The 26512-nt window shown below is 41.7% G+C and overlaps 1 protein-coding gene across 2 annotated transcripts in view; it reads left to right on the top strand.

The window, feature by feature from the left end:
• Positions 1-2697: 2697 nt before the first annotated feature.
• The window catches only part of GALC (galactosylceramidase), a 57140-nt gene continuing 33325 nt past the window's right edge, over positions 2698-26512 (top strand). Inside the window, exons 1-6 of one of the 2 annotated variants that reach the window (XM_055538830.1) lie at positions 2698-2894; positions 13988-14056; positions 14314-14377; positions 15908-16021; positions 20521-20660; positions 22991-23029. In XM_055538830.1, coding sequence (XP_055394805.1) covers positions 2700-2894; positions 13988-14056; positions 14314-14377; positions 15908-16021; positions 20521-20660; positions 22991-23029 — 621 coding nt within the window. In that variant the 5' untranslated portion in view covers positions 2698-2699. Of the gene's footprint in view, positions 2895-13533; positions 13823-13987; positions 14057-14313; positions 14378-15907; positions 16022-20520; positions 20661-22990; positions 23030-26512 lie in introns of those variants that run through there. The other variant, XM_055538831.1, reaches the window with a different exon arrangement.

Here is a 26512-nt window from a genome sequence, read left to right as displayed (position 1 = left end):
AATGAGAAATTTGAAACAAGAGATGTTTTCCCTGATAAGGAATTACTTTGGTTATGAACTAACAGGAACTAGTTGTACACCTTTTCTGTTAAACATCCTGGTCCTCTTTCCCAGCTATTGCACACTGCACAAATATTTATAGGGTGCCTCCCAAATACAAGGTACACCGGTGCACTACAGGATGACATACGCTGGGTTCCGATTTCCAACTTCCCAATTTTGCTTGTATGGTGTTTTCCCTCTATTTTCACCTTGGTACTTCCCTTCTGGTTACATTATTGTGCATATGTTTTAGGGCTTTCCCTGTGGCTCAGCTGGCAAAGAACCTGCCTGTCAATGCTGCAGATGCATGTAGACTCGGGTTCAATCCCTGGGTCAGGAAGATGCCTGGAGAGGGAAACTGCAACCTGCTCCAGTATTCTTGCCTGGAAACTCCCATGGACAGAGCTACAGTCCATGGGGTTGCAGTGCATATCACAGATACAAAATCTCAGGGTTGATAGGAAGCTTAACATTTACTTATCAACCACGTCTGGCATCCACTGGTGCGCCAACCCATGTTTAAAATTTTATTAGAACAGATGGATCAGCGTTCTGGGAAGAGAAATCCATGGCACTTGAATAGCTACACCCTTGAATACAGCATAATCACACAGAATGATGACTGTAAGGAACGTAGGTCAGATAAGTGCTGTAAGAAAATAGAGCACATGAAAGAGAACAAGTGACAACATACAGGGAACTATGTAACTTATCATCCAAGCCAGAACATTTTTGAGGGTCAAAGGGACACTATTAATAATTGGATTAGGACATTAGACACCAACTGGGAGTGTTTGGTAATAGTAGATCGACAGTAACTTAGGGAAATGTTAAGAGTAAGCATACTGTCCACTATGAACCTACAGATATCCTTAAGGGCCTGATGAGTGTGATTACGGTACTGCTCAGATAAACTTTTCCTCTTATTGTAATTGTAATCTTGACACTTACATTTAGGTTTGAAGTAAAGGGGCAAAAAACTCAGATTCCAAATAGAACCCTGTAGACAAAGGCTCCCTCAGCCTAAATAGCCTTTGGGTTGTCTCCCTGCCATTTTGCAGTATCCCAGGTTTGCGCAGGCACTGATAACCAACTCCATGGCTTTGTCTAGGGAGATATTGGGCTCAGAGATATTTTCTCTGCAGTCTCTCAGTAGTCTTTCCAATTTGCTTCAATGCCAAGGAAATCAGAAATTTCAGCTCAGTGCCAGACGTGAAAGGGATCCCAGCACAATTCACAACTTTCCTACCAATTTAGGGGTATCTGCTGGGAACCATTTCAACTGGCAGCGGAAAGTACCCTACGCAGCTACACAGTAGGTACCAGGATGAATTACCTCGTCAGCTAACACTTGCTATGTGGGTGAAACTTTCAGCTCGGATTTACTGCGTTGTCTGTTTCCTTGTTTGTATGCCATTTAATTATTTTTAATTGTTTGTATGCCTCCTGCGGCTGGTCTTCTTGTTTCCTCTTACATAACGCGGAAACTCAGGCTCAGGAAGCTAAGTGATCCACTGGAGGTGACAGCTAAATGGGGTCTAAGACAGAGGCTGCGAGCTGGGTCCTCTTTCTAGTTCAGCCACCGACTGGCACATGGTACAAATGCCCTGAGAGGCTTCAGTTCAGTTCAGGCACTCAGGCGTGTCACACTCTTTGTGACCCCATGGACTGCAGCACGCCAGGCCTCCCTGTCCATCACCAGCTCCTGGAATCCACTCAAACCCATGTCCATTGAGTAGGTGATACCATCGAACCATCTTATCTTCTGTTGCCCCCTTCTCCTCCTGCCTTCAATCTTTCCCAGCATCAGGGTCTTTTCCAATAAGTCAGTTTTTCCCATCAGTTGGCCAAAGTATTGGAGCTTCAGCTTCAGCATCAGTCCTTTCAATGAATATTCAGGACTAATTTCCTTTAGGATTCACTGGTTGGATCTCCTTGCAGTCCAAGGGACTCACAAGAGTCTTCTCCAACACCACAGTTCAAAAGCATCAATTCTTAGGGGTTCAGCTTTATCTATAGTCCAACTCTCACATCCATACACAACCACTGGAAAAACCAGAGCCTTGACTAGAGGGACCTTTGTTGACAAAGTAACGTCTCTGCTTTTCAAAATGGTGTCTAGGCTGGTCATAATTTTCTTCCAAGGAGCAAATGTCTTTTAATTTCATGGCTGCAGTCACCATCTGCATTGATTTTGGAGCCACACACCGCCCCCCCCCGCCCCAGAATGAAAGTCTGTCACGGTTTTCATTGTTTCCCCTGTTTGCCCATCTGCTTGCCATGAAGTGATGGGACTGGATGCCATGATCTCAGTTTTCTGAATGTTGATGCTTGGGGAGGTCCATGGTAAGCCATTCACTGCACGACTCCCTTGGCTTTGGATAGCCATCTTTTTCTTCGATAAAATGCTCCAATAGGTGATGCCAGAGGCGGGGCACCGAAGTGACAAACGCGGAAACCCGCAGTCAAACCCTTACGTAGAGCCCGCTAGAAAAGGCTCGCTCCCCACCCCCCACAACACGAAGGCGGCTGCGTCAGCGACCCGCAGCCCACACTCAACATGGCGGCGGCGGCACCCGCGGCCTCCTGCCCTTCTCCATCATGGCGGCGACCGGACCCGCCTCCCTGGGCGCCCGAGTCATATGACCTGTCACACAATGGCTGAGCGCCTAATTCAGGCCTCCTGGCAACGCCGGGCGAAAGCCATGACGGCCGCCGCGGGTTTGGCGGGCCAAGCCGCGGTGCCCCTGCTGCTGTGCGCGCTGCTGGCACCCAGCGGCGCGTACGTGCTCGACGACTCCGAGGGGCTGGGCCGGGAGTTCGACGGCATCGGAGCTGTCAGCGGCGGCGGGGTGAGGAACGGGAGCGGGGCGAGGGGCGTCCGGTCCCGCCCCGTCCCACAAGCCCCCGCGGCGCGGCCCCAGCGTTTCGACGCGCGCGCGTCGCCGCCTGAGGCGGGCGCCGGTCCGTGGCTGCTTCGACGCCGCGGCCGCGCGGCTGGATCCCGCGTTCGTTGGTTTAAGATGACCCCATAGAGACGGTTAGGTTAAACAGATGAGGGTCTGGAGGTCCACCGACTAAGTGACAGGTCTAGATAGTGACAGGGCGGGGGGCTCAAATCCTTCCTCAACTTGAGCACGGGGGCCTGAGGGGAAGGGTCTCTTCAGAGGGCACTCCGGGAGGGTCGCTCCAGAGATGGCGAGGGGCCGGAGGCGCGTCCGTCCGCCGAAGAGGATGCCCCGGAGGGATGTTTTGACTGCGCTTGTTATTTTTGGGTGGGGGGTCGGAAAGTCCTGGACAAAGACTGCAGCTTGCGGTTGGGCTCTTTCCAAGGGGGCAGGCATCCCATAGGTTTTGTTTAAAGGGACGACAGGTGCCTCAGGTCCTCTTTAGGAAGGTGAGAAGCCAGAAACGGGCTTTTTAAAGTCTTTTTTTCTAATATCAGGCCACGCCAGTATCACCTGATACTCTCGGACTGTTTTGCCCTCGGATGGCAAAGGCCTAAGGGGGTGGGGTGAGTTGCCCGCTGGAAGAGGCCTCGTTGGTGGCTGTTGATGTGTGCGAAGAGAGGGAAACGTTCAGGTGCACAAGAAATCACCTGGTCTGTCTGTAAACGCAGACTCTGGCCTTCTCGCCAGCGCCCATTCTGACTTTAGAGTTCTGGCGTGGGGCCTGAGAATCTGCATTTTAACAAAGGCACCAATTGATTCTCGTCGTAGGTATTGAGAGAACTTTTTTATTGATTCAAGGACCTCTGGAGAAGGTTGTTTTCTTTTTTTTTTTTTTTTAATGAATTTTTAACTTTAGAAATCGTTTTAGATTTACAGAAAAATTGACAAGACCATACAGAGTTGTCATATACCCTGTAACCAAGCTTGCTTCTATTATTAGCATCCCTCGTTAGTATGGGACATTTGTCCCAACCGATGTTGGTTACCTTAATGAAAGTCCTTACTTCCTTTCATATTTCCTTAGTTACCCAATGCTCTTTTTCAGTTTCAAGATCCCACACAGGATACTAATTACACTTAATTGGCTTGTCTCCTTACCCTTTTCTAGGCTGTGTCGGTTGGGATAAGTTCCTCTTATCTAGGCATTCTAAAATACCTAAGGGAGCCTACCAGTCTCCTCCATCCATGGGATTTTCCAGGCAAGAGTACTGGAGTGGGTTGCCATTTCCTTCTCCAGGGGTTCTTCCCGACCCAGGGACTGAAGCCAGGTCTCACTGCATTGCAGGCAGACGCTTTACTGGCTGAGCCACCAGGGAAGTTCCTAAGGGAGACATGAGGGCCATACCAGCTTAATGCAAAGTCTGCGTGGGCACAGCGGATAATTTCCTTAGTTCCCTAGTTATGCTAACAGGTGGCTCCCAAGCCTGGGAGCTTGCTACAGTGGCACGATTGTTCTTGGCTCCTAACAATTTGCTTAGTCCTGTCAGCTTGTTCTTTGTAACCTTTGTCTTGCCTTTGTTTTATCCCCTTATGTTTATAGCCTTTGAGTTCATGGCGTTTGTGGTGGCAGGTCTTTGGATGAGAGGGATTTTCTTTTTTGTTCCCCAGGACAGAACTAGAGCTGATTTTATTTGAAAATGGCAAGGCTGAACTCTTGAATGGGTTGTTTGTTGAATTGAGTCAGATGGAATGTGTGTCCTCGGATGCAATTCAGAACGAGCTTGAGTTGCTGTTTTGGGCGGGTCTCATCCTATTGATTACCAGTGTTCTTGCACTGGCCTCTGTGATTCTTAGGATTGCAAGATGCCCTCGGCGAAAACCATCGGAAAACTTTGAACAAAACAAAAGTGTATTGCTCATAGGTCCTGGAGAGCACGTGGCATACCTGGGTCACACCTGGTGATGGGAGGTAGAGAAAGAGAGGGTGTGGGCCTGGGGTTCTGCTTTCATTAGGGTCAAGGGTGGAGGCCTTGGGCTTTGTGGCTTTTCTTTGGTGACCTGAAACCTTAAGTGTGGGAATTTAAAGTTCAGGGAAAGAAAAAGTGGCCCTAATGATGGTCCGCTGGTGAAACTGACCAAGATCTTGCAAAGAATCCCCCCTCCCCCCAACCTCAGCTTGGCTCTGGGTTCTTTGGCTGCAGTATGTTTGTTGGAGACAGCCATCTCGGAAGTGGATACCTCTTTGAAGTGGATGCTTTGCAATCAAAGCTTGAGTCCTGCACTTGCATTACAAAAAAGGAAAAACCTGACCACTGGGTATTGCACTACAAGCCACCCTTAATGCCCAGGTATCAGAGTAAGTTTGAGGACCTTAAACTGCCTGAATAGCTGATTTACTGAAAGTAAGGGATAGGGCCTGTTGTAATTTAGAAAGGATTATAGTAGCACTCGTGTAATTATACTACAGTCAATAGTTTGCAATCCAATTGGTAGCCATTGTCCTAAGCTTAAAAGGTCACACTTTGAAACCAGGTCAGTGATCTTGGGGCCCGAGGAATCTTCAAAGATTAGGTAATACTGTGATTAACATTTTGGGCCATCTGAGTGGGTTTGAGTCTGGCCTGGGGTGGTGGATTGCTCCATATCTCATCCAACCACGGTCAGTTCCGTTAAAGAGTTGCGTCTCATTTCAGGCGACAGTGATGCAGGTATGCTTACAAGATTGGGTCTATATGGTGCAAATACTTGATTCAGTTTATGTAATAGACATTTCTATGAAAACAAAAGAAAACAATGGCTAGCGGAGCAGATTGTAAACCTATTCTGAATCCTGAGGGCAGCCAGTCGCGATTTCTAGATGTAGAGCATCTTCAGATGGAGTGGGGACAGACGGTAGCAGTCATAGATCTTCCTAAGTTGAGTTTGACTATCTCGGGATCTTTCTGAGTGGTCCACAAAGCAACAGGCATGAAGGTTGTTCAGATATGAACTGTTGTGATTTCTCTGGAGTTTGTATAAAGTTATCACACTTTAGGTTGCATAACTTCAGGAAAAGGGAGATTTTAGTTCTTAATAATTTAAAGTCAGAAAGGTGGGAAAAAGTCAGAAACATTAGTTTGACAAGCTGTATTCAGATGTTGGAGGAAATAAGAATTCAGTATCTGGTCCAGTTTACAGGTAGAAAACAAACTTCAAGGACAATTAACAGCACTAGAATCTGATAATGGGCTTCCCTGGTGGCTCAGATGGTAGAGTCTGCCTGCAGTAGAGGAGACCACAGTTTGATCCCTGGGTTGGGAAGATCCCCTGGAGAAGGAAATGGCAATCCACTCCAGTATTCTTGCTTGGAAAATCCCATGGACAGAGGAGCCTGGCAGGCTACAGCCTGATTATCTGCAGAGTGTACTCTAGTTCTTCACTGAAATATAATTTTCTCTCTATCATCACCCCTTACTTCCACCTTTTATTAGAGATAACCAAAATAAGGCTAATTTCCTTGCAAAATAAGTATGGTCTTATTAAACTTATCCTGATTATATAAGTGCAGCCAAAATAATAATTGACCATATAGGTTCTTTTAAGTGTGCTCTGTTGGACATTTGCACAAGGAATCACAGATTGGGCTATTAAAAATCTCTCTCAAGGCTAGGAGGCCAAGCTGTGAACTTATCATCAGACTTTTTCTGCAATCCTGATAGATTTGGGTGAATTCCTTTCTTCTCGAGGTCCACCAATATTCTGAGATTCCTGTATCTGCCAAGAAGTGACCTTTCTTACTTAACTGGAAAGGCTTCTGGGAACCCTGTAAGGCAGTTACCAGGCTGATTTTTCCAGGGAGCTTTATTGGCTCCATGTGCTGTGCTTAGTCTCTCAGTCATGTCCGAGTCTTTGTGACCCCTTGGACTGTAACCCACCCAGCTCCGCTGTCCATGGGGATTCTCCAGGTAAGAATACTGGAGTGGATTGCCCTGCCTGCAACCCACTGCAATGGGTTGCAGTGCACCCACCTGCAATATGGCAGACCTGGCTTCGATACCTGGGTTGGGAAGATCACCTGGAGAAGGGAGCGGCTACCCACTCCAGTATACTTGCCTGAAGACTGCAGCCAAAATGATGGTGTAGAGTTCGCTGACATTGGCTCTGTCAGTTCAGTTCAGTCACTCAGTCGTGTCTGTCTGTGACCCCATGGACTGCAGCACGCCAGGCTTCCTTGTGCATCACCAACTCCCAGAGCTTGCTCAAACTCATGTCCATTGAGTTAGTATCCCATGCAACCATCTCATCCTCTGTCATCCCCTTCTTCTCCTGCCCCCAATCCCTCCTAGCATCAGGGTCTTTTCCAGTGAGTCAGTTCTTAGCATCAGGTGGCCAAAGTATTGGAGTTTTAGCTTCAACATCAGTCCTTCCAATGAATATTCAAGACTGATTCCCTTTAAGATGGACTGGTTGGATCTCTTTGCAGTCCAAGGGACTCTCAAGAGTCTTCTCCAACACCACAGTTCAAAAGCATCAATTCTTTGACACTCAGCTTTCTTTATAGAAAGCTTTGGGCATATTTCTTTATATGCCCAAAGAAGAGCAGTGCCAAAGAATGTTCAAACTACAGCACAATTGCACTCATTTCACACACTAGCAGAGTAATGCTCAAAATTCTCCAAGCCAGGCTTCAACAGTATGTGAACCATGAACTTCCATATGTTCAAGCTGGTTTTAGAAAAGGCAGAGGAACCAGAGATCAAATTGCCAGCATCCGTTGGATCGTCAAAAAAAGCAAAGAGTTCCAGAAAAAATGTCTACTTCTGCTTTGTTGATTATGCCAAAGCCTTTGACTGTGTAGATCACAACAAACGGCGGAAAATTCAAGAGATGGGAATACCAGATCACCTTACCTGTCTCCTGAGAAATATGTATGCAGTTCAAGAAGCAATAATTAGAACTGGACGTGGAATAACAGACTGGTTCCAAATTGGGAAAGGAGTATGTCAAGGCTGTATATTGTCACCCTACTTATTTAACTTATATGCAGAGTTTAGTTCAGTTGCTCAGTCATGTCCGACTCTTTGCGACCCATTGAATCACAGCACGCCAGGCCTCCCTGTCCAACACCAACTCCCGGAGTTCACTCAGACTCACGTCCATCAAGTCGGTGATGCCATCCAGCCATCTCATCCTCTGTCGTCCCCTTCTCCTCCTGCCCCCAATCCATCCCAGCATCAGTCTTTTCCAGTGAGTCAACTCTTCACATGAGGTGGCCAAAGTACTGAAGTTTCAGCTTTAGCATCATTCCTTCCAAAGAAATTCCAGGGCTGATCTTCAGAATGGACTGGCTGGATCTCCTTGCAGTCCAAGGGACTCTCAAGAGTCTTCTCCAACACCACAGTTCAAAAGCATCAATTCTTCGGCACTCAGCTTTCTTCACAGTCCAACTCTTACATCCATACATGACCACTGGAAAAACCGTAGCCTTGACTAGACAGACCTTTGTTGGCAAAGTAATGTCTCTGCTCTTCAATGTGCTATCTAGGTTGGTCATAACTTTTCTTCCAAGGAGTTAGTGTCTTTTAATTTCATGGCTGCAGTCACTGTCTGAAGTGATTTTACCTTAGAGTTCTGTAAATTCTTACCCGGTTTATCAACATGATCTGAAAGAACCCTGTACTTTAAGCAAAGAGTTCTCTCCAAAAGTCTTGAAGATGAAGCACTTTTGGAAGAACATTTTTGCCAAAACAGTAAAACAATAACTATCTGAAAATGACAAAAAGGCTTAAACATGGGCATATTAAAAATCTGATAAAGTTCATTGTAATTCAGTTGATAAGGAAATTTGGTTATTTCTGTAACCTATAGCATTTTAAGATAATAACTAGAATTACAAGTGATAGCATTATACCAGGATATAGCAGATGTCTAGGAATTTCATGTAATTTCTGGAACACGTACGTTAATGTATCAATACAAATATCATCTAAAGAAAGTGTAGTGTTGCATCTTACTTGACAATGCTTACTATACAGTTTAACATGCCAAATAAGCCTAATTAGTTTCATGTCTTTTTTATAAGGAGAAAGAACGCATCTTTGAGATGTCCAGGGCCCATGTGGAGAAATCTCAAGAAGTTAATATGAGGTCAAAAAGACTTCATTTAGAATTTATTTGGGGAAGTTTGTCAAAAATACAAATTGTGTTAAAACACTTGATTAAATAGGGTCATTGGTCACTGTGAAACAATAATTATCCATTTAACCAAAATGACAAGAATTTCACAGGCAAATATATAAAGTTACATAGTTTAAACCCAGTTTATCCACCCCCATCCACAACCTTAGCTCTTCTAATAGAGAAGACTCAGGGCTTCTTTTTAAGTAAAGATTTGATAAAGATAATGTGAAGCGTAGAATATTATTTTGATAATATCTGAATCTTATTTCCTAGGTAGGTTCCTTAAAAGGTAAGGAACCTTTCCCAAGCTTATCAAGAACAGACCAATAGTCTAATAAAAATTTGTCTTTTTAGCAGATTAAGAATAATTCTTAGTTTTTAATAAGTATACTATTTATTAAAGCTTATTTTTAAAAATCCTTATAATTTAATTTTTGGCCAGCTTGACTACACAAGGTAAAATTCCCTCTCCTAGCTTCTATATCCATTCATTTTGTCTACTCTAGGACAAAATTACTTTCATTTCCCTTAACAGAAATATATCTCCCTACCCCATACCTTTTCTCAGGCAAAATACATCGTACTCTTCTTGAATTGTTCCTCATATTATTTCTAGTATTTTAATTGCATATATTAATTAGATTGCTTAACTCTTAGAAACCTTAATTTCTAGTGACAGGATGTTTTTACTAATAGATCTAAATATCTTTTGTTTCTCTGTAATAAGAAACCTAAAGTAGATAAACTTGTGTTCAGTATTAATGTTTCAGTGTTTTATATTATTTGGAAATTATGTGTGTAATGAATTTCCATCATTTAGCAAAACTCTAAGGTTTCAAGTTACCAATGAGATTTGGGTGACTAGTTTTAAGTAGACATTAGCATAAAACATAATTATTTTTGAAAAGTGGATTCCTGGGCAGTCAGAACTTAAGTTAGGCCCTTGCACTCCAGAAAGGAAAAGACAGTGGATGACTAAGTTTTTAGTCTGATCATAGATCTGACCTTCTGCTCTGGGCAAAAAATCTTTTCCCTAAGCCAGCTGATTTTTACACTTTTATTTCCAAATGTTGCAGTCTTACTCATAGGTGCTGGTACATATTTCAAGATAAACAGACTAATGTACTAATGTATTTATCCTTTACTACTATGATTCTCCTTTTTATTTTGGTGGTTTAAACCTAGGATAGCCAGTATTTCATAAAATGAGGATTCATCATGTCCTAACACCTTTCCTTTGATGTTAAATCCATTGTTTAACTTACTCAAAGTGGAAATCTTTTGTTATTTTATGTTTATTAACTATTTAAAATGAGGTTTGTTTCATAACTCAGAACAGGAAACTCTTTTCTGATAGTGTCTCTGTGTGTAATGTATTACTCATCTCAGAAGTTCAGTAAACACTGATTGGATGAAAATGATTGCAATACTATATTTGCACATCACTCCTTTCTGGAGTCCCTGGATGTAGCACAGTTTGTAGCAGTAAGTGTTTGGAATATTCTCATTTAGTCTGCATCTTTGGTAGGGAGAGCAGTATGGTGCACATGGACTTAAGACCAGATTGCCAGGGATCTGTTCTGGGCTCCTTGTCACTCACTGTACAGGCTTGGGCAGGTTATTTAACCTCTCTGTATCTGAGATTTTTTTTCTGGGCACACTGATAACTGCACCTGCCTGGTTGGAACATTGTGAGGATAGATGTCAAAGATCAAAGGATGGCATCTGCAACGTGATTAATTTTGGTTAATATCATTCTGTTTCATACATTAGAGGGGAGGAAGTTATCCAAGGATTTTAAGTGAAAAATACATTCAGTGCCTGCCATTTATTGAGAACATAACTGTTTTCCAATTTTTGTGCCAAGGCTTCATCCTTGGCTTTTATAACAGGCCTTATTTAGGGAGCATGATTAGTATCAATAATTTGGTGATTTGTTATTGCTTCATGGTACATTTCAGCACTTGGCTATACTGCTAACTATTGCTGTTGATAAAACTAATGCTTCTGCACTGGGTGTGACTATCAGCTGGCGATATCCTAATGACGTGATATGATTGCTCAAAGTTGGCCCTTTCTTTGTTAAGGATAGAAGAGCATAGAGAGCAAAAACAACCTCCAAACAGCAAAGCACACTGTTCTAGCGGCAGTCTATGTTGTTCGCATGATACAGAGCAGGCAGCATTGTTCCCCTTGGGTCAGGAGTAGGTTAGCATGTGTATACAGCACTCATTCACTTGAATATTTGAGCCTCTACTCGTCTGTAAGCTTTTTGAGAAAGTGACTGTATTTTTACAAGCACTTTGTGTATACAATGCCTGTCATCTCTTGAGAGCATACTATGTGCCAGCTACTGTGCTGAGTGCTTCCTATATCTGAATCTAGTGTTGGGACAGCTGAATGAGTAAGCCGACCCTTCGCACATGATAATTTGCCCTTGGTCACACTGCTTGTAAATGATGTAATCAGGATTCCAGCTCCATGGACTCAGACTATATTATGTTGCCTGTACTGGTGAACCTAATGATAACATAAGAGATATTAAATAAATGCTTGTTGAATAAGAATAAATGGGGATATGAACTTGAATGGGACCCAGTCGTTGTCCCCAAGGATCTTAGAGGTGAAACAGTGATGAGGGTGTGGGATAGAGGGATTAATGGTGGGGCTGTGGACCTGTTGCTGAGGGAGACCAGAGTCCACAGGAGAGGCACCTATGTCGCAACGCTGAGGAAGAGCAGAGGGAAGTCTTCCTTGAAGAGGTGGAGTGTGACCAGAAAGCTTGGACTGGATTTGGCCAGATGAGGGTGTAGAGTGCATTTGATAGATGAATGAATAAAGAAACTGTGCTACATAAATATAATGGAACATTGCCCAGCCTTAAAAAGGAACACATTTGAGTCAGTTCTAATGAGGTGGATGAATCTAGAGCCTATTTTACAGAGTGAAGTAAATAAAAAAGAGACAAATATCATATATGAATATATATTTATGGGCTCTAGAAAGATGGTACTGATGAATCTATTTGCAAAGCAGTAAAGGAGACAGAATAAAGATATATTAGTTTGTTATACCTACATAGATGATGTGAGTTAGAATCCAAATAAGGAATTTGGGTATAAAACTGAACAATCTGAACTTTATTCTGAAAGCTCTTGGAGGGAGGGAAATTCTTTCATCTCTTTATTCTTCCATCTTTCTTTATCCATGCATTTTGATGCCAGTCTTTTTAAAATTTTTATTTTTAATTGGATAATTGCTTTACAATGTTGTGTTGGTTTCTGCCATACAACAGGAATCAGCCACAGGTATACATATGTCCCCTCCCTTTTGAGCCTCCCTCTCACTTCCCACCCAGCCCACCCTCTGCGTTGTCACAGAGCACTGTTCTGCACTCTCTGAGTCTCAGCAGATCCCCGCTGGCTGTTTGGCACATGATAATGCACGTGTTTCCATGCTGTTCTTTCAGTGTGTCCGGCCCTCTCCTTCCCTCAGTGTGTCCACAAGCCTCTATGTCTACATCTCCATTGCCGCCCTGCAAATAGGTTCATCAGTACCATCTTTCTAGATTCCATATATATGCATTAATATATTTTTCTCTTTTTGACTTACTTCACTCTGTATAGTATGCTCCAGGTTCATCTATCACATTAGAACGGACTCAAATGCATTCCTTTTTATGGCTGAGTAATATTCCACTGTGTATATGTACCACAGCTTCTTTATCCATTCATCTGTTGATGGACATCTAGGTTGCTTCCATGTCCTAGCTGTTGTAAACAGTGCTTGATGCCAGTCTTGTATGAGGTTTCCTGAGTAGCCTGGCCTGGGGACACTGTGTCGTCATTCTTAACAGCAAGAGATAGCACCTATAAATCTCTAATAAGACTGAGGAGAGTAGAGGTTCCTTTAAGAATTGCTGCTTGTAATATTGTCAACAAAGGTCCGTCTAGTCAAGGCTATGGTTTTTCCAGTGGTCATGTATGGATGTGAGAGTTGGACTATAAAGAAAGCTGAGCACCAAAGAATTGATGTTTTTGAACTGTGGTGTTGGAGAAGACTCTTGAGAGTCTCTTGGACTCCAAGGAGATTCAACCAGTTCATCCTAAAGGAGATCAGTCCTGGGTGTTCATTGGAAGGACTGATGCTGAAGCTGAAATTCCAGATCTTTGGCCACCTGATGCGAAGAGCTGACTCATTTGAAAAGACCCTGATGCTGGGAAAGATTGAGGGCAGGAGAAGGGGACGACAGAGGATGAGATGGTTGGATGGCATCACTGACTCAATGGACTTGGGTTTGGGTGGACTCCAGGAGTTGGTGATGGACAGGGAGGCCTGGCGTGTTTTGGTTCATGGGGTTGCAAAAAGTTGGACACAACTGAGCGACTGAACTGAACTGAACTAACTGAATATTTTCCTACAAGATGTTGAGGGGAAAAATTGCCTGAGATTCATCTTTCCCATTCTTGGCCCCCAGATATTGTAGGTGACAGACAGTCTTGAGGTAGAGAAATTGTTTTATTTCTTCTAATAACTACTCTGTGAGTCTAAGCCCTCAAGATAAATCTGTAATAATGAGATTCATCAATAGACTTAGCAACCTTAACCTCCCAGCCAACCGTCACCAACCCTCATCTCAGTAGAAGAGAAACATGGTTGTTGCTCAGAACCTGTGTTTTAGCTGTTGGACAAACATCAGCCCTATTTACCCAGCTATGAGCAAAACAAAGGTAGGCGAACAAAGAACCTGGGAAATGACTTCCCACAGCTTGGTGCTGCCTAAGAGCTGGCTAACTGTGGACGTGCTAGATGGCATGTATAAACACTGTGAAAAAGTGCTCATGATTAGATTTGTTTTATTCATGCTTTTGAAAACTTTTTTTTTTTTTTTTTAGGCAACCTCCCGACTTCTAGTAAATTACCCAGAGCCCTACCGTTCTGAAATACTGGATTATCTCTTTAAGGTAGTCAACAAATAATGATTTAATTGTGTCTGTGATATTTTAGAAACTGTGGTGAATTTCAGCAATAGTCTTTAGCATCTTCACAATTCTAGTTTTTAAAAATCTGGTAAATTACTTTCAGAATAAGTTACTGTCTATTTGAAGTTTTGCTTTGGTTTTCTCATCTGTAAAATCAAAGGCAGTGGTTAGTAATTGTCTTGAAGTGTTTTCCTTCATACAATAAATCATACTGTTAATATTGTTACTTCTTTCCCCAGCCAAACTTCGGTGCCTCATTGCATATTCTAAAAGTTGAAATAGGTGGTGATGGGCAGACAACAGGTAGGAGGATTTGGGGACTGGGATATTTGCCTCCAATATTTGAACCTGTACCTAAACTCGTAGACTGTGGTTTCAGAATATAAATAATGCCATTTCTGACGTTGATTACTGTTTAGATTGTTCTTTATTGTTCCTTTTTCATTATAGTTATTTAAAAAATATTATATCAAAACATGTATTTTTTCATACAAAGCAGCCTGTGGACTTTAGATTTCTTATTTAGTTGAAGAATCAGTAGTAAATAAATCCACAGTTTTTTATAAACTAATAGTCACTAGACAGAGAATAGGGAGAGAGTGAAATTTTACTGAGAAGTTTTAAGAAAGTAAGTTTTTAACGTATTAAGCATGTAAAAAAAAAAGGTGTTATTAGCTTTAAATAAAATATGTGGCAAAATATAAATAATTGGTATTTCAAGGATACAGTGTTTTTGTCCTTTAAAAATAATTTTAACCAGTAAATTTGCAGTCTTTATTGTCATCATTTTGATTGGCTTTGTGTAATACATGTAGTCAATTAAAAATTTTTTAGGTCTCTGGTTTTCAGGAAGAAGAAAATTCTCTCAATGCTTATATATAGCTTATTTTTTTATGGGTTAGACTCCATTACAGTATGAGTATTAGAGTGTTGTCTATATGCCTGTGTTCCTGTTAGTGACTTGTAAGTAATTTTTGTTAAATAGATATATCTGCATGATGGTATTGGTATTTAATTTATGCTGAAAGAAAAAAATGCAAATTAAAAACAAAAAAAAAAGCCCCATAACAAAACCATCCCCTAGCTGTTATAGGAAGGCATGCATTTTATTGTGAAACCCTTTTTTGCAGAATAATGACTGGCCATCTTCATTTGCTGAAGCTAGATTAGAGATAGAGATACAGAAGCAGGTAGCTCTTGTGAATGCTGATGTTTATGTTTAAGAAGAAAAGGGCTGGGGCGCCTCTCCCAGGCCAGATGTATGTGAAACGTAGGAACACATGAGGATTGATATTATTCACCTACCTAGACACCCTGTAGAGATTACTATAGACTTTTCTTACACTGGGAAAGTGTGCTTATTCCTATTTTCTCAGTGTTCTGTTGTCTTGATTTAAGGAGGCATGTCATAGGCTTAAGGCACAGGGTTTGGAAATTGGGACTTAGCAGCTCAGGATTCATGTCTGGGATTGAGAAGCTAGAAGCTGAGGTGGGCTGAACTTAGAGCTGGGCGTGGGGATTTGAAAACCCGAGAGACCAACTCCCAGCAGGATATTAGTCCTAGAAATTTTCAGCTATGCGAGCTGATAACACTCACGGCTTATGATAGAAAGTTGTGGTTTATTATTTAAGACCTTTGTGATGCTGAGGATAATGGAAAAGTGCAATAATATACTCTGATCATCTATCTTTAAGTTACATAAGATTATTCTTATGTGCCCCAGGTCAGGATTGGATCTGGAAGCTACTTGGCTGCAATATGTTTGTGTGTGTAGAGTGTGGCCTATGAATCACCATTAATAGTCTCCTTTCTGTTTGCTCTCTCCCCTTCAGATGGCACAGAGCCCTCCCACATGCACTATGCACTGGATGAGAATTATTTCCGAGGGTATGAATGGTGGTTGATGAAGGAAGCTAAGAAGCGGAACCCTAATATTACACTCATAGGTAAGAAGTGAAGTTTGCCATACTTTTGTAGTCTGCTTCCTTTTAAAGTTCTGAATTGTGTGTGTGGAGTACCTGTTACTGCTGAAGTGCTAATCATGTGGTTAACACTGCCAGTACGCTACCAGCAGCCAAGCATGTGCCAGCCATGCATCTTCCTTTGCTTGTGTCTGATACTTATCCTGCCTCTGGAGGGAGGTGTTATGTTCTCATTTTATAGAAGCATTGGAGGCTTAGAGAGTTATACCACTGACTTAAGGTTGGAAAATTAGTAACTGTCAAAATCATATTTAGAACCTAAGTCTATTCTGTGTTTTTCTTTTTTTGGTGGTATTATACTAATTTCCTCAACAGAATGTCTCATTAAAATTTGTAAAAGGACAGTGTTTATAAGATTTTATATTGTATATGCAACTGTGTCAACTTAAAAAAATGTACAATGTGAGAGTTATGAGTTAAGTTTTCTCTGGGGCAAAATGAGATTGCAGCCCGGGAGACAGCACTTGAGAAAGAGGAAAGAGTGCCTCCAGAGAGGCAGGGGAGGCCAGCGTGAATGTGGTTTTAGTGAGGGGAGCACGTGCCGGCAGGTTCACATTTTTGTGGAAGGTTTCTGCTGGCCATGAGGGGCAGGCATCCGCATGAGGGAGTTTAGCGCTTTTCTAGAGACGAGGAGATACAAGAATTGGGCTCACAAAATGGGCTCCTGAAAGTATGTATCACCGAGTGCTTCATTTCTGCTCTCCACCCTGAACTCCTTTCAGGGATATTGAAAATTGGCAGTACAGTGCGCATGATTAATCCTTGTAGAGGTAGATGGAGGTGCCAGTTTATAGTCAGCAGCAGTATATCCCAACTAACTTGCAAAATTGTGTGTTACATACATTAGTGGATCCCACTTCTAGAAGAGGTGCATACAAAAGTGATTTTTGTTGTTTGTTTTGGACCTCAAGGATGTGGTGGGCACACTGTTCGAGGCGGGGATGCCTAGAACAATCCTTTCCTTGTGGAGCTTAAATTCTAGTAGCAGGATTATTTCTCACCTGAGACTATATTCCTTGTACTGTTCTCCTGTAGCAGTGTACAGTCCTATAAAAGATTTCAAACACACACAGAAGCATACTTTTATCATTTGAAATGACCTTGGTTATTTCAAATAGGCTTACACATTCAGGCTAAATTGTGTGATTTATTGAGGTCCATTTTATAGGGTTTCAGTTGAGTTCAGTTGCTCAGTCATGTCCGACTCCTTGTGACCCCGTGGACTGCAGCACGCCAGGCCTCCCTGCCCATCACCAATTCCTGGAGTTTACTCAAAATTATGTCCATTGAGTCGATGATGCCATCCAACCATCTCATCCTTTGTCGTCCCCTTCTCCTCGTACCTTCAATTTTTCCCAGCATCAGGGTCTTTTCCAGTGAGTCAGTTCTTCATATCAGGTGGCCAAAGTATTGGAGTTTCAGCTTCAGTATCAGTCCTTCCAATGAATAGTCAGGACTGATTTCCTTTAGGATGGACTGGTTGGATCTCCTTGCCATCCAAGGGACTCTCAAGAGTCTTCTCTAACACCACAGTTCAAAAGCATCAATTCTTCTGTGCTCAGCTTTCTTTATAGTTCAACTCTCACATCCATACACGACTACTGGAAAAACCTCAGCTTTGACTAGACAACCTTTGTTAGCAAAGTAATGTCTCTGCTTTTTAATATGCTGTCTAGGTTGGTCATAGCTTTTCTTCCAAGAAGCAAGTGTCTTTTAATTTCATGGCTGCAGTCACCATCTTCAGGGATTTTGGAGCCCCAAAAAATAAAGTCAGCCACTGTTTCCACTGTTTCCCTATCTTTTTGCCATGAAGTGATGGGACCGGATGCCATCATCTTAGTTTTGTGAATGTTGAGCTTTAAGCCAACTTTTTCACTCTCTTCTTTCACTTTCATCAAGAGGCTCTTTAGTTCCTCTTCACTTTCTGCCATAAGGGTTGTGTCATCTGCATATCTGAGGTTATTGATATTTCTCCCGGCAATCTTGATTCCAGCTTGTGCTTCATCCAGCCCAGCATTTCTCATGACGTACTCTGCATGTAAGTTAAATAGGCAGGGTGACAATATACAGCCTTGACATACTCCTTCCCCAATTTGGAACCAGTCTGTTGTTCTACGTCTGGTTCTTACTGTTGCTTCTTGACCTGCGTACAGATTTTTCAGGAGGCAGATAAAGTGGTCTGGTGTTCTATCTCTTTAAGAATTTTCCACAGTTTGTTGTGATCCACACAGTCAAAGGCTTTGGTATAGTCAATAAAGCAGAAGTAGATGTTTCTCTGGAGCTCTCTTGCTTTTTTGATGATCCAGTGAATATTGGCAATTTGATCTCTGGTTCCTCTGCCTTTTCTAAATCCAGCTTGAACATCTGGAAGTTCACGGTTCATGTACTGTTGAAGCCTGGCTTGGAGAACTTTGAGCATTACTTTGCTAGCGTGTGAGATTAGTGTGATTGTGCTGTAGTTTGAACATTCTTTGACATTGCCTTTCTTTGGGATTGGAATGAAATCTGACTTTTCCCAGTCCTGTGACCCCTGCTGAGTTTTCCAAATTCGCTGGCATATTGAATGCAGCACTTTCACAGCATCATCTTTTAGGATTTGAAATAGCTCAACTGGAACTCCATCACCTCCACTAGCTTTGTTCATAGTGATGCTTCCTAAGGCCCACTTGACTTCGCATTCCAGGATGTCTGGCTCTAGGTGAGTGATCACACCATCATGGTTATCTGGGTCATGAAGATATTTTTTGTATAGTTCTTCTGTGTATTCTTGCCACCTCTTCTTAGTATCTTCTGCTTCTGTTAGGTCCATACCATTTCTGTCCTTTATTGTACCCATCTTTGCATGAAATGTTCCCTTGGTATCTCTAATTTTCTTGAAGAGATCTCTAGTCTTTCCCATTCTGTTGTTTTCCTCTATTTCTTTGCATTGATCACTGAGGAAGGCTTTCTTATCTCTTCTTGCTATTCTTTGGAACTCTGCATTCATATATTATATCTTTCCTTTTCTCCTTTGCCTTTAGCTTCTTTTCTTTTCTCAGCTCATTTGTAAGGCCTCCTCAGACAATCTTTTCGCATTTCTTTTTCTTGCTGTGGTCTTAGCTTATAGGGGTTAACGTCACGTTATTTTTAAAATAATTTTCAACCATCAAAGGACAAGCGTAAGTTTTTCTAAGTAAAAAAAAATGAGGAGTCAGTGTGTTTTTTCTAAATGGACTTAAGTAAGTGTTTTCAGAAATTGAGCAGTAAAAAGCATCATTGACTTCCTCACATACTTAACCCCTGGGCTGCTTTCAAGGTCAGTTCCCATTTAAATGCAGAAAATCTGGCAGGCTGAACCCTGTCCTAACAAAGACTTACTCATGGCGGGCCTTCAGAATGTATTTGGCATTTCACTGTTTTAAAACATTTCATTATTTTAATGTCACATTTCTTGTGTAGATACAACTTAGGCATTCTTCTGGAGTTTAGAAAGATAAGCATTTTGTCATTTTGATTTTATTTTTTTTCAGTGGTAAACTAGATTCGTAACATATTAACAGTTAAGGAACTTAATGTTGATCTTATTTTAATATATTAGTAAGCGAATTAGGATTTAGAATCATAATTAGTGCTTCTTTTCTGTCTCTTTCTCTTTTTTAAACTTAATAATAACTGGGGTATTAGAAGAATGTGGATTATTTGTTCAATATCATATAACAAAGGGCTATTTCCCTACTGAGTCACCGGCACTTATATTGCCGTAAAGAAAAAGTAGTTTGCAAAGTTTGATGACCTTCCTAATTAGTATTTAGATAGCTTCAGGTTGTAAGAAGACGTAGTGGTGAGTGAGGAATTTGTATTGTGCTTGCCTCCCAGAAGTAGTTAAGCATAGTGTTAGTCGCTCAGTCATGTCCAGCTCTTTGTGAGCCATGGACTGGAGCCTGCCAGGCTCCTCTGTCCATAGAATTCTCCAGGCAAGAATACTGGAGTGGATAGCTATTTTCTCCAGGGGATCTTTCTGACCCAGGGATCAAACCAGGGTCTCCTGCATTGCAGGCAGATATCTTTACTGTCTGAGTCACCAGGTTAAGCATAAGCCTTTCAAAACTCTTTGATTTGCCTTCAGAGAACAAAAATTGTACATTGAATATCTTTTTAGCAGGGGTGGGGATATTAAGTTATATGTACATTTGTTTCTGTTGGTAAATATCATTGAGAAAAGGGTTTCTGTTTGTTTTTATTTCTTTTTATTGAAAGAGCCCTTAGAATCACGAAACGTGACTCTCAGGATCAGTAAGGAGTTACCGTGCTCATAAACTGGAAGGGAGTTTGAGCATTTGAGCGTGGCATGGGTCTTGCTGTCGTCAGACCTTTGCTGGCTGTGTGCTTAGGCTGTGTTGGTGGCCCTTCTGCTTGCTTTGCTTTGGTTTTAGTGGTGCCCACACTGTTACACCTGATCCAACTCTGCCTGTTCGTCTCCACAGGGCTGCCATGGTCGTTCCCTGGATGGCTGGGGAAGGGCTTCAATTGGCCTTATGTCAATCTCCAGCTGACCGCCTACTACATCGTGACCTGGATTGTGGGCTCCAAGCATTATCATGACCTGGACATTGATTATATCGGAGTCAGTAATTTATTTTTCAGAACATGATTAAGCTTTGAACATTTATTTATAATTTTTAAAGTAATTTCTGGCACTTTGTTGACATCTTTGTGTTCTGAGACTAATTTGTTCTGTTGGTGTCTGTTGACAAATTATTGCTGTGTCACCACTGATCCTTCCTCTCTGTCCATCCACATCTTCCTGCTTTTGAAACCTGTATGTAGTTTATGCCTCCCTGCACGGTTTCTGTTTTGTTTTTGGTACCACCCCAGCTCACATTCTCCTTCTTCTAAGCTTTCCCTAGTTTTTCTGTTAATAATTCTTACAACAATAATGTGTTTTTACTTTTATAGTTTAGTGATTAATCTAATTTTGCTCCCTCAATCTTCTGTGGTTCTAAAGTAGAGAGTAGCAGACTTCTAAAAGTGCTAGAGAGTAGATATTTTAAGTTTTGTGGATCAGAAGACAATATTAAGGATATTATGTAGGTAATTATATAACCCTTTAAAATGTAACCGCTTAAAATTGTAAAATCCATTTTTAGCTTTCAGGCTGTAAAAAATACGAATGGTGGGTCTGATTAGGCAGGCTGTTAGAAATATGCCTACTCTTGTCCTGAGCTGTTGCTTAACCCCTTTTAATGATTTAAAAATGCGAGGCCTAACATCTTGTGGTTCTAGCTGGTCTGTTGGCTGGCTGGAGGCATGCCTCACCCCGCACTGTGCCCCCACAGAGCCTCATACATACACAGTGGGTCTCTATACACTTTGGCTAATAAATATGCTGTCAAAACTGATTTTAAAAGCTTTCGTGCAGTTAGCCAGCAATTACAGAGCCGCTCCTGTGTTGCAGGCATTGTGACCAATATATCTTGGGTGGGGGGGCACGGTTAATCAGCCCTTGAGCTGAGTGAGAGGGGCAGACACTGCAGCAGGTGCACGACAGGGCCCTAGGACCCTATACGGGGCATGAGTGCAAGCCAGGGGCTGTAGGAGGCCAGAAGCAAGAACATACTGTTTTTGTTATGCTTCTCTAGATTATAACTGAAAGTTTGTTGTGTTTGAGAACTTTCTTAAATACCAAGTATTTTTAACCCATAGTGAAACTAAATGTAGGTGTGAGTCTTGCAACATTCTATTATGGTAAAGTCACAGAAAATGTTTCTGTCAGAAAATGTGTTATTCACATCTCTTTTAGACTCTTTATAACCACACACCATGGTAAGGAAGTTTCTTTCATAAGATCACTTTCCAGTTGGTAAAGAATCTGCCTGCAGTGCAGGAGACCTGGGTCAGGAGGATCCTTTGGAGAAGGGCATGGCAACCCACTCCAGTATTCTTGCCTGGAGAATCCCATGGACAGAGGAGCCTGGTGGGCTACAGTCCATGGGGCTGCAAGAGTCGGACACAACTTAGCGACTGAACCACCACCACCAGAATCACTTGAGTGAAAAGAGTATTTGGAAGCTATGCCCATCTCTCAGGTGCAAAATGAAAGTCTTAGTGAAGTTCTATTTCAACCCCGAAACCTCATGCTGTTGATTATAAGCCTGAGAGATTTGTGCATGTTCCTTTTATCTGTCTTCATTAAGAGTTTGCTTTCATGATGGCACACATCACTGTGATTCTCTGTGTGTGCTAAAGACATGACCCCTGTGTAGTGTCCTTATTAATACTTGGCTTCCAGGGGTGCTTGTAGGGACTGGTGAGAATTACTGCCACAGTCCTATGTGTGGCACGTGTCTAGTGCCTGCCGTAGTTCCTGGCATACACTGTCTTGTCAATCTTTATTGAATTATTTAATATTCCATTTTTAGAAATCTCTGGAGTAAGTGACTTTTCGAAAAATACCCTCCAAATATGTTAAGGTTTTTAAAAACACTATTTTAATTAAAATTTATGTTGTCTTATAAATATCTATCAGAGAAGGCAATGGCACCCCACTCCAGTACTCTTCCCTGGAAAATCCCATGGATGGAGGAGCCTGGTAGGCTGCAGTCCATGGGGTCGCTAAGAGTCGGGCATGACTGAGCGACTTCACTTTCACTTTTCATTTTCATGCATTGGAGAAGGAAATGGCAACCCACTCCAGTGTTCTTGCCTGGAGAATCCCATGGACGGAGGAGCCTGGTGGGCTGCCGTCTATGGGGTCGCACAGAGTCAGACACGACTGAAGCGACTTAGCAGCAGCATAAGTATCTATAAATTTGATAGCAGGACATTCTATTAAGTAAGAAAAAATGGCTTTCCAGATAATATGAAAGATGGTGAGAGAAGAGGCATCTTAGTGGTAGCGTTTACTTTCTGGCACAAAATCTTACAATTCTGACATTTTGACTTTCTGTTTTGCAGATTTGGAATGAGAGGGCATTTGACATTAATTATATCAAGGTCTGTACAACTTTAAAATCTTTTTATCTTTAAGTTATTAGTGAAAAATCCCTTTATAGTTCCATGGAAATCAGTAGTAGGAACACTGCATTTTTTACAGCACAGTGATGTGTTTTGCCAGTTGTAACATAAAATTATATAATTCCTTCTAATCCCCAAATTGCCTTTGTCTATAGAGTTGTGGTGAATTTTCCTATTTAAAAATTCATTATTTGTATAATTATGATAATTGTTATGGAACAACTATATCATTTAGATTTTTAGAATGTCAAGAAATGTAAATTTTTCTTTCATTGTCATGTATCAAATTTGTAGTATATTATCTCATTCTCGGTTTCTTTGGAAACAAGAAATTCTTTCTTGTTTCTTTTTCCTGTTTCTTCCTTTCTTTCTCCTGTTACATTGGAGTGTGTTGTATGTTTCTATTTGTGATTAGCAAATAGATAGCAACTAATATTTGCAAAGTGTGTTTCTTTTAGAGGTACTTTGCCTAAATATTTATCTCTCTCTAATTCTTACTGCCCCTTTATGGGGTAGCTATTGTTATTGCTATTTTTTAGGAAAGGAAAATCTGAGAGTAATAGCCCTTCCCATCACTGGAAAACAGATGGCAGTTTAACTTTTCAAGTGGAGATATTCTCTGGTTTACTTTATAGTTCTGTCTTGTTTTATTATGTCTTTTCTCTAAGAAATAGAATTTCATGGTTACATTTTTTTTTCTTTAAATTGAGTGTCTTATTCTTTTAAGCACATCATATCCACTAAATTTATTTCATTTATTTATTCAGTCAGTCAGCCAGGAAGCATTTACTCAACACCTAGTTTGTCAGACAACGTATATGTGCTTGGAATACAAGGATAAAACGTGCTTTTTCTACCCAAAAAGAGTTCACATTTGGGGACTGTAGAGTCCCATATGACCAACTGAAATATCAGTCATGATTTCTTTAGTAGAATAGTGCTTGTCAGGGGGCGCAGAGAGGAGGTGATGCCTGTGTCTGAGATTAGGGAATTCTATTTAAAGACTAGTTGGAATCTTCAAGCTGGGATGGATATGAACTCCACAAGTTGCTAAGGCAGACGATGCCATTGGGAAGACGTGAAGACGGAGAAGTTAAGGGGTTTGGGGGCAGAGCAAGTGGAGAAAGACGGATTAGACCAGCAGGGGCACTGAGCCATCAATAGGCTGGTGTGTTTTGGATTAACGGCATGATTTAGTCACTAGTTGTGTGGAGGAGAAGGCATAGATTGAGAGGATTGAATGCAGCCAGAGCCGGGTAACTCAAAGTTAACTGCAGGGGGCAGGCATTACCAGCGAAGGGGTGAGAGTGCGGCAGGGGGGGTGGGTGGCCGTGGAGGGCGAGGAGTCGTTAGTGGCAAGCTGGGACTAGGATGAGTACAGGTCTGATGAGAGCAGCAGGAAGACAGAGCAGAAGCCAAGTTAGTGCCCGTATCCCGTGTAGCCCTATAGTCAGGTAGACCGTGTTGCTGTGATGAACTCTCATCTTCCCAAACTTGACATTTCAAGTCCCCCACCCCCCGCCCCGCCAACCCCCACCTTGGGATTACACATGTTCTCTTTGAAAGAAGTGAAAGTGAAAGTGACATCGCTCAGTCATGTCCGACTCTTTGCGACCCCATGGACTGTAGCCTACCAGGCTCCTCTGTTCATGGGATTTTCCAGGCAAGAATACTGGAGTGGGCTGCCATTTCCTTCTCTAGGGGATCTTCCCAACCCAGGGATCAAACCCAGGTCTCCCGCATTGCAGACAGACGCTTTACCATCTGAGCCACCAGGGAAGCCCATATGTTTGTTTTTAGCTGTGTGTATTTTATTTGAAAGAAGCTTTAAAAGCATTAGAATTTAGTTTCATTTTTGTTTTAAGCTAATGGTCTGCAACTAAGGTGGTTGTTTTATTTATTTATTTGTTTTTACTATTAAGAGCCTGTTGCATATTCCTTTGCATTCTAATTCAGCTTGCCTGATTTGAAAGACTAATTCCTATTCCAAGACTCATCGTCAGTGTTCTAAATGTTTTAGACTTTGTTTGCTTTTCTCTCAAACTGTAGTTTGCCTGCAGTAACACATCTTAGGAACTAACTTGTAGTTTGCATTTGCCATTTTTGTAGTAATATTTTCCTAGAATCTGTGTCCTGTTTGTTAAAAGGCCCATGAGAGAGAGTTCAATAATGGCACATGAATGCAGGTATTCAGATTCAATAAGCTTAATGAATATATATTCCATATAGTATAGTAAGATGGCCCCTGGAAATAATAAGGATTTGTCTTTAAGAGTAGAAATAAGTATAGTACAGACAAGCAATGTATGTGAAGATGGCAAGGCTATTTTTTTCTTTTATTTTTGCTGTTGACATTGTATTTGGGATTCCCTGGTGGCTCAGATGGTAAAGCATCTGCCTGCAATGCGAGAGACCCAGATTTTATCCCTGTGTCAGGAAGACCCCTTGAGAAGGACATGGCAGCCCACTCCAGTATGCTTGCCTGGAAAATCCCATGGACAGAGGAGCCTGGTGGGCCACAGTCCCTGGGGTCACAAAGAGTTGGACACAACTGAGTGACGTCACCACACTGTATTTATGATTGACTTTGTTTTTCAGTTGTGTCTGGAAAATCCCTTATAGGATCTGAGCGTAGTGAATGGAAATGGATGTCTCTGGACCCTTGTTCAGTTCAATCAGAACAGCATCCTTTTCATTTATCTTATAAGTAATACTTCTGTCTAGACTTTTGTTGGGGGAGAGGGAGGGTGGAAAGGGAAAGATTCCACAGCAAAAACATTTGGAATACATTAGATAAAGCTTTGCTCAAAGAATGCTGCTTTTCATCCTCATTTTGGCAATTTATGTATAAAACACAGTTTCTAGACTTGTATATTTTAGAGTATTATTTGAATATACCATATTAAAAAGTAAGCAATTTTAGAGATGATGGTCTAGGAATAGAATTAGAAAAAATAGATACATCATCATGATAAATACAAATGTGACTGAGTTTCTCTCCCTCCTCTCTGTAAGAGTAAGAAAGAACTTCAGAATGATGAGACTCAAGCTGGTCTCCTAACAGAGAGCTCGGGATTCTCAGTCCTACTGAATCTTGAGTTGTTTGTTGTTTAAACGCCAAGTTGTGTCCAACTCGTGAGAGTTAGTTGATCTCTAAGGATCTGTTCAGATTGCTTTCAGAGTGGAATTGGTGAGAGCACATTATTTGGAAATTTCTTTAGTTCAGAAAACTCAGAATGTGAAAAGAGAGCTTGTGAAATTCTTTGTTCCCCCTTAATCAATATTTACTGAGCGCCTGCAACTATGAGCCTGATAGTTCAGAGTACGTGGGGGGTGTCGCAGTAAGTTCACACACAGCCGTCCATCGAGAACTACTGTTTTGAGATTGGCATCTTCTGCTCCTGGGTGAAATGATGTCCCCTCTTCTTGGGTCCTACTGCATGTATTGGCAGTCCATACTTC

Source organism: Bubalus kerabau, chromosome 10 (genome assembly GCF_029407905.1).
Source record: "Bubalus kerabau isolate K-KA32 ecotype Philippines breed swamp buffalo chromosome 10, PCC_UOA_SB_1v2, whole genome shotgun sequence".
Taxonomy (NCBI): Eukaryota; Metazoa; Chordata; class Mammalia; order Artiodactyla; family Bovidae; genus Bubalus; species Bubalus kerabau.
This window is presented reverse-complemented; position numbering and strand designations above follow the sequence as displayed.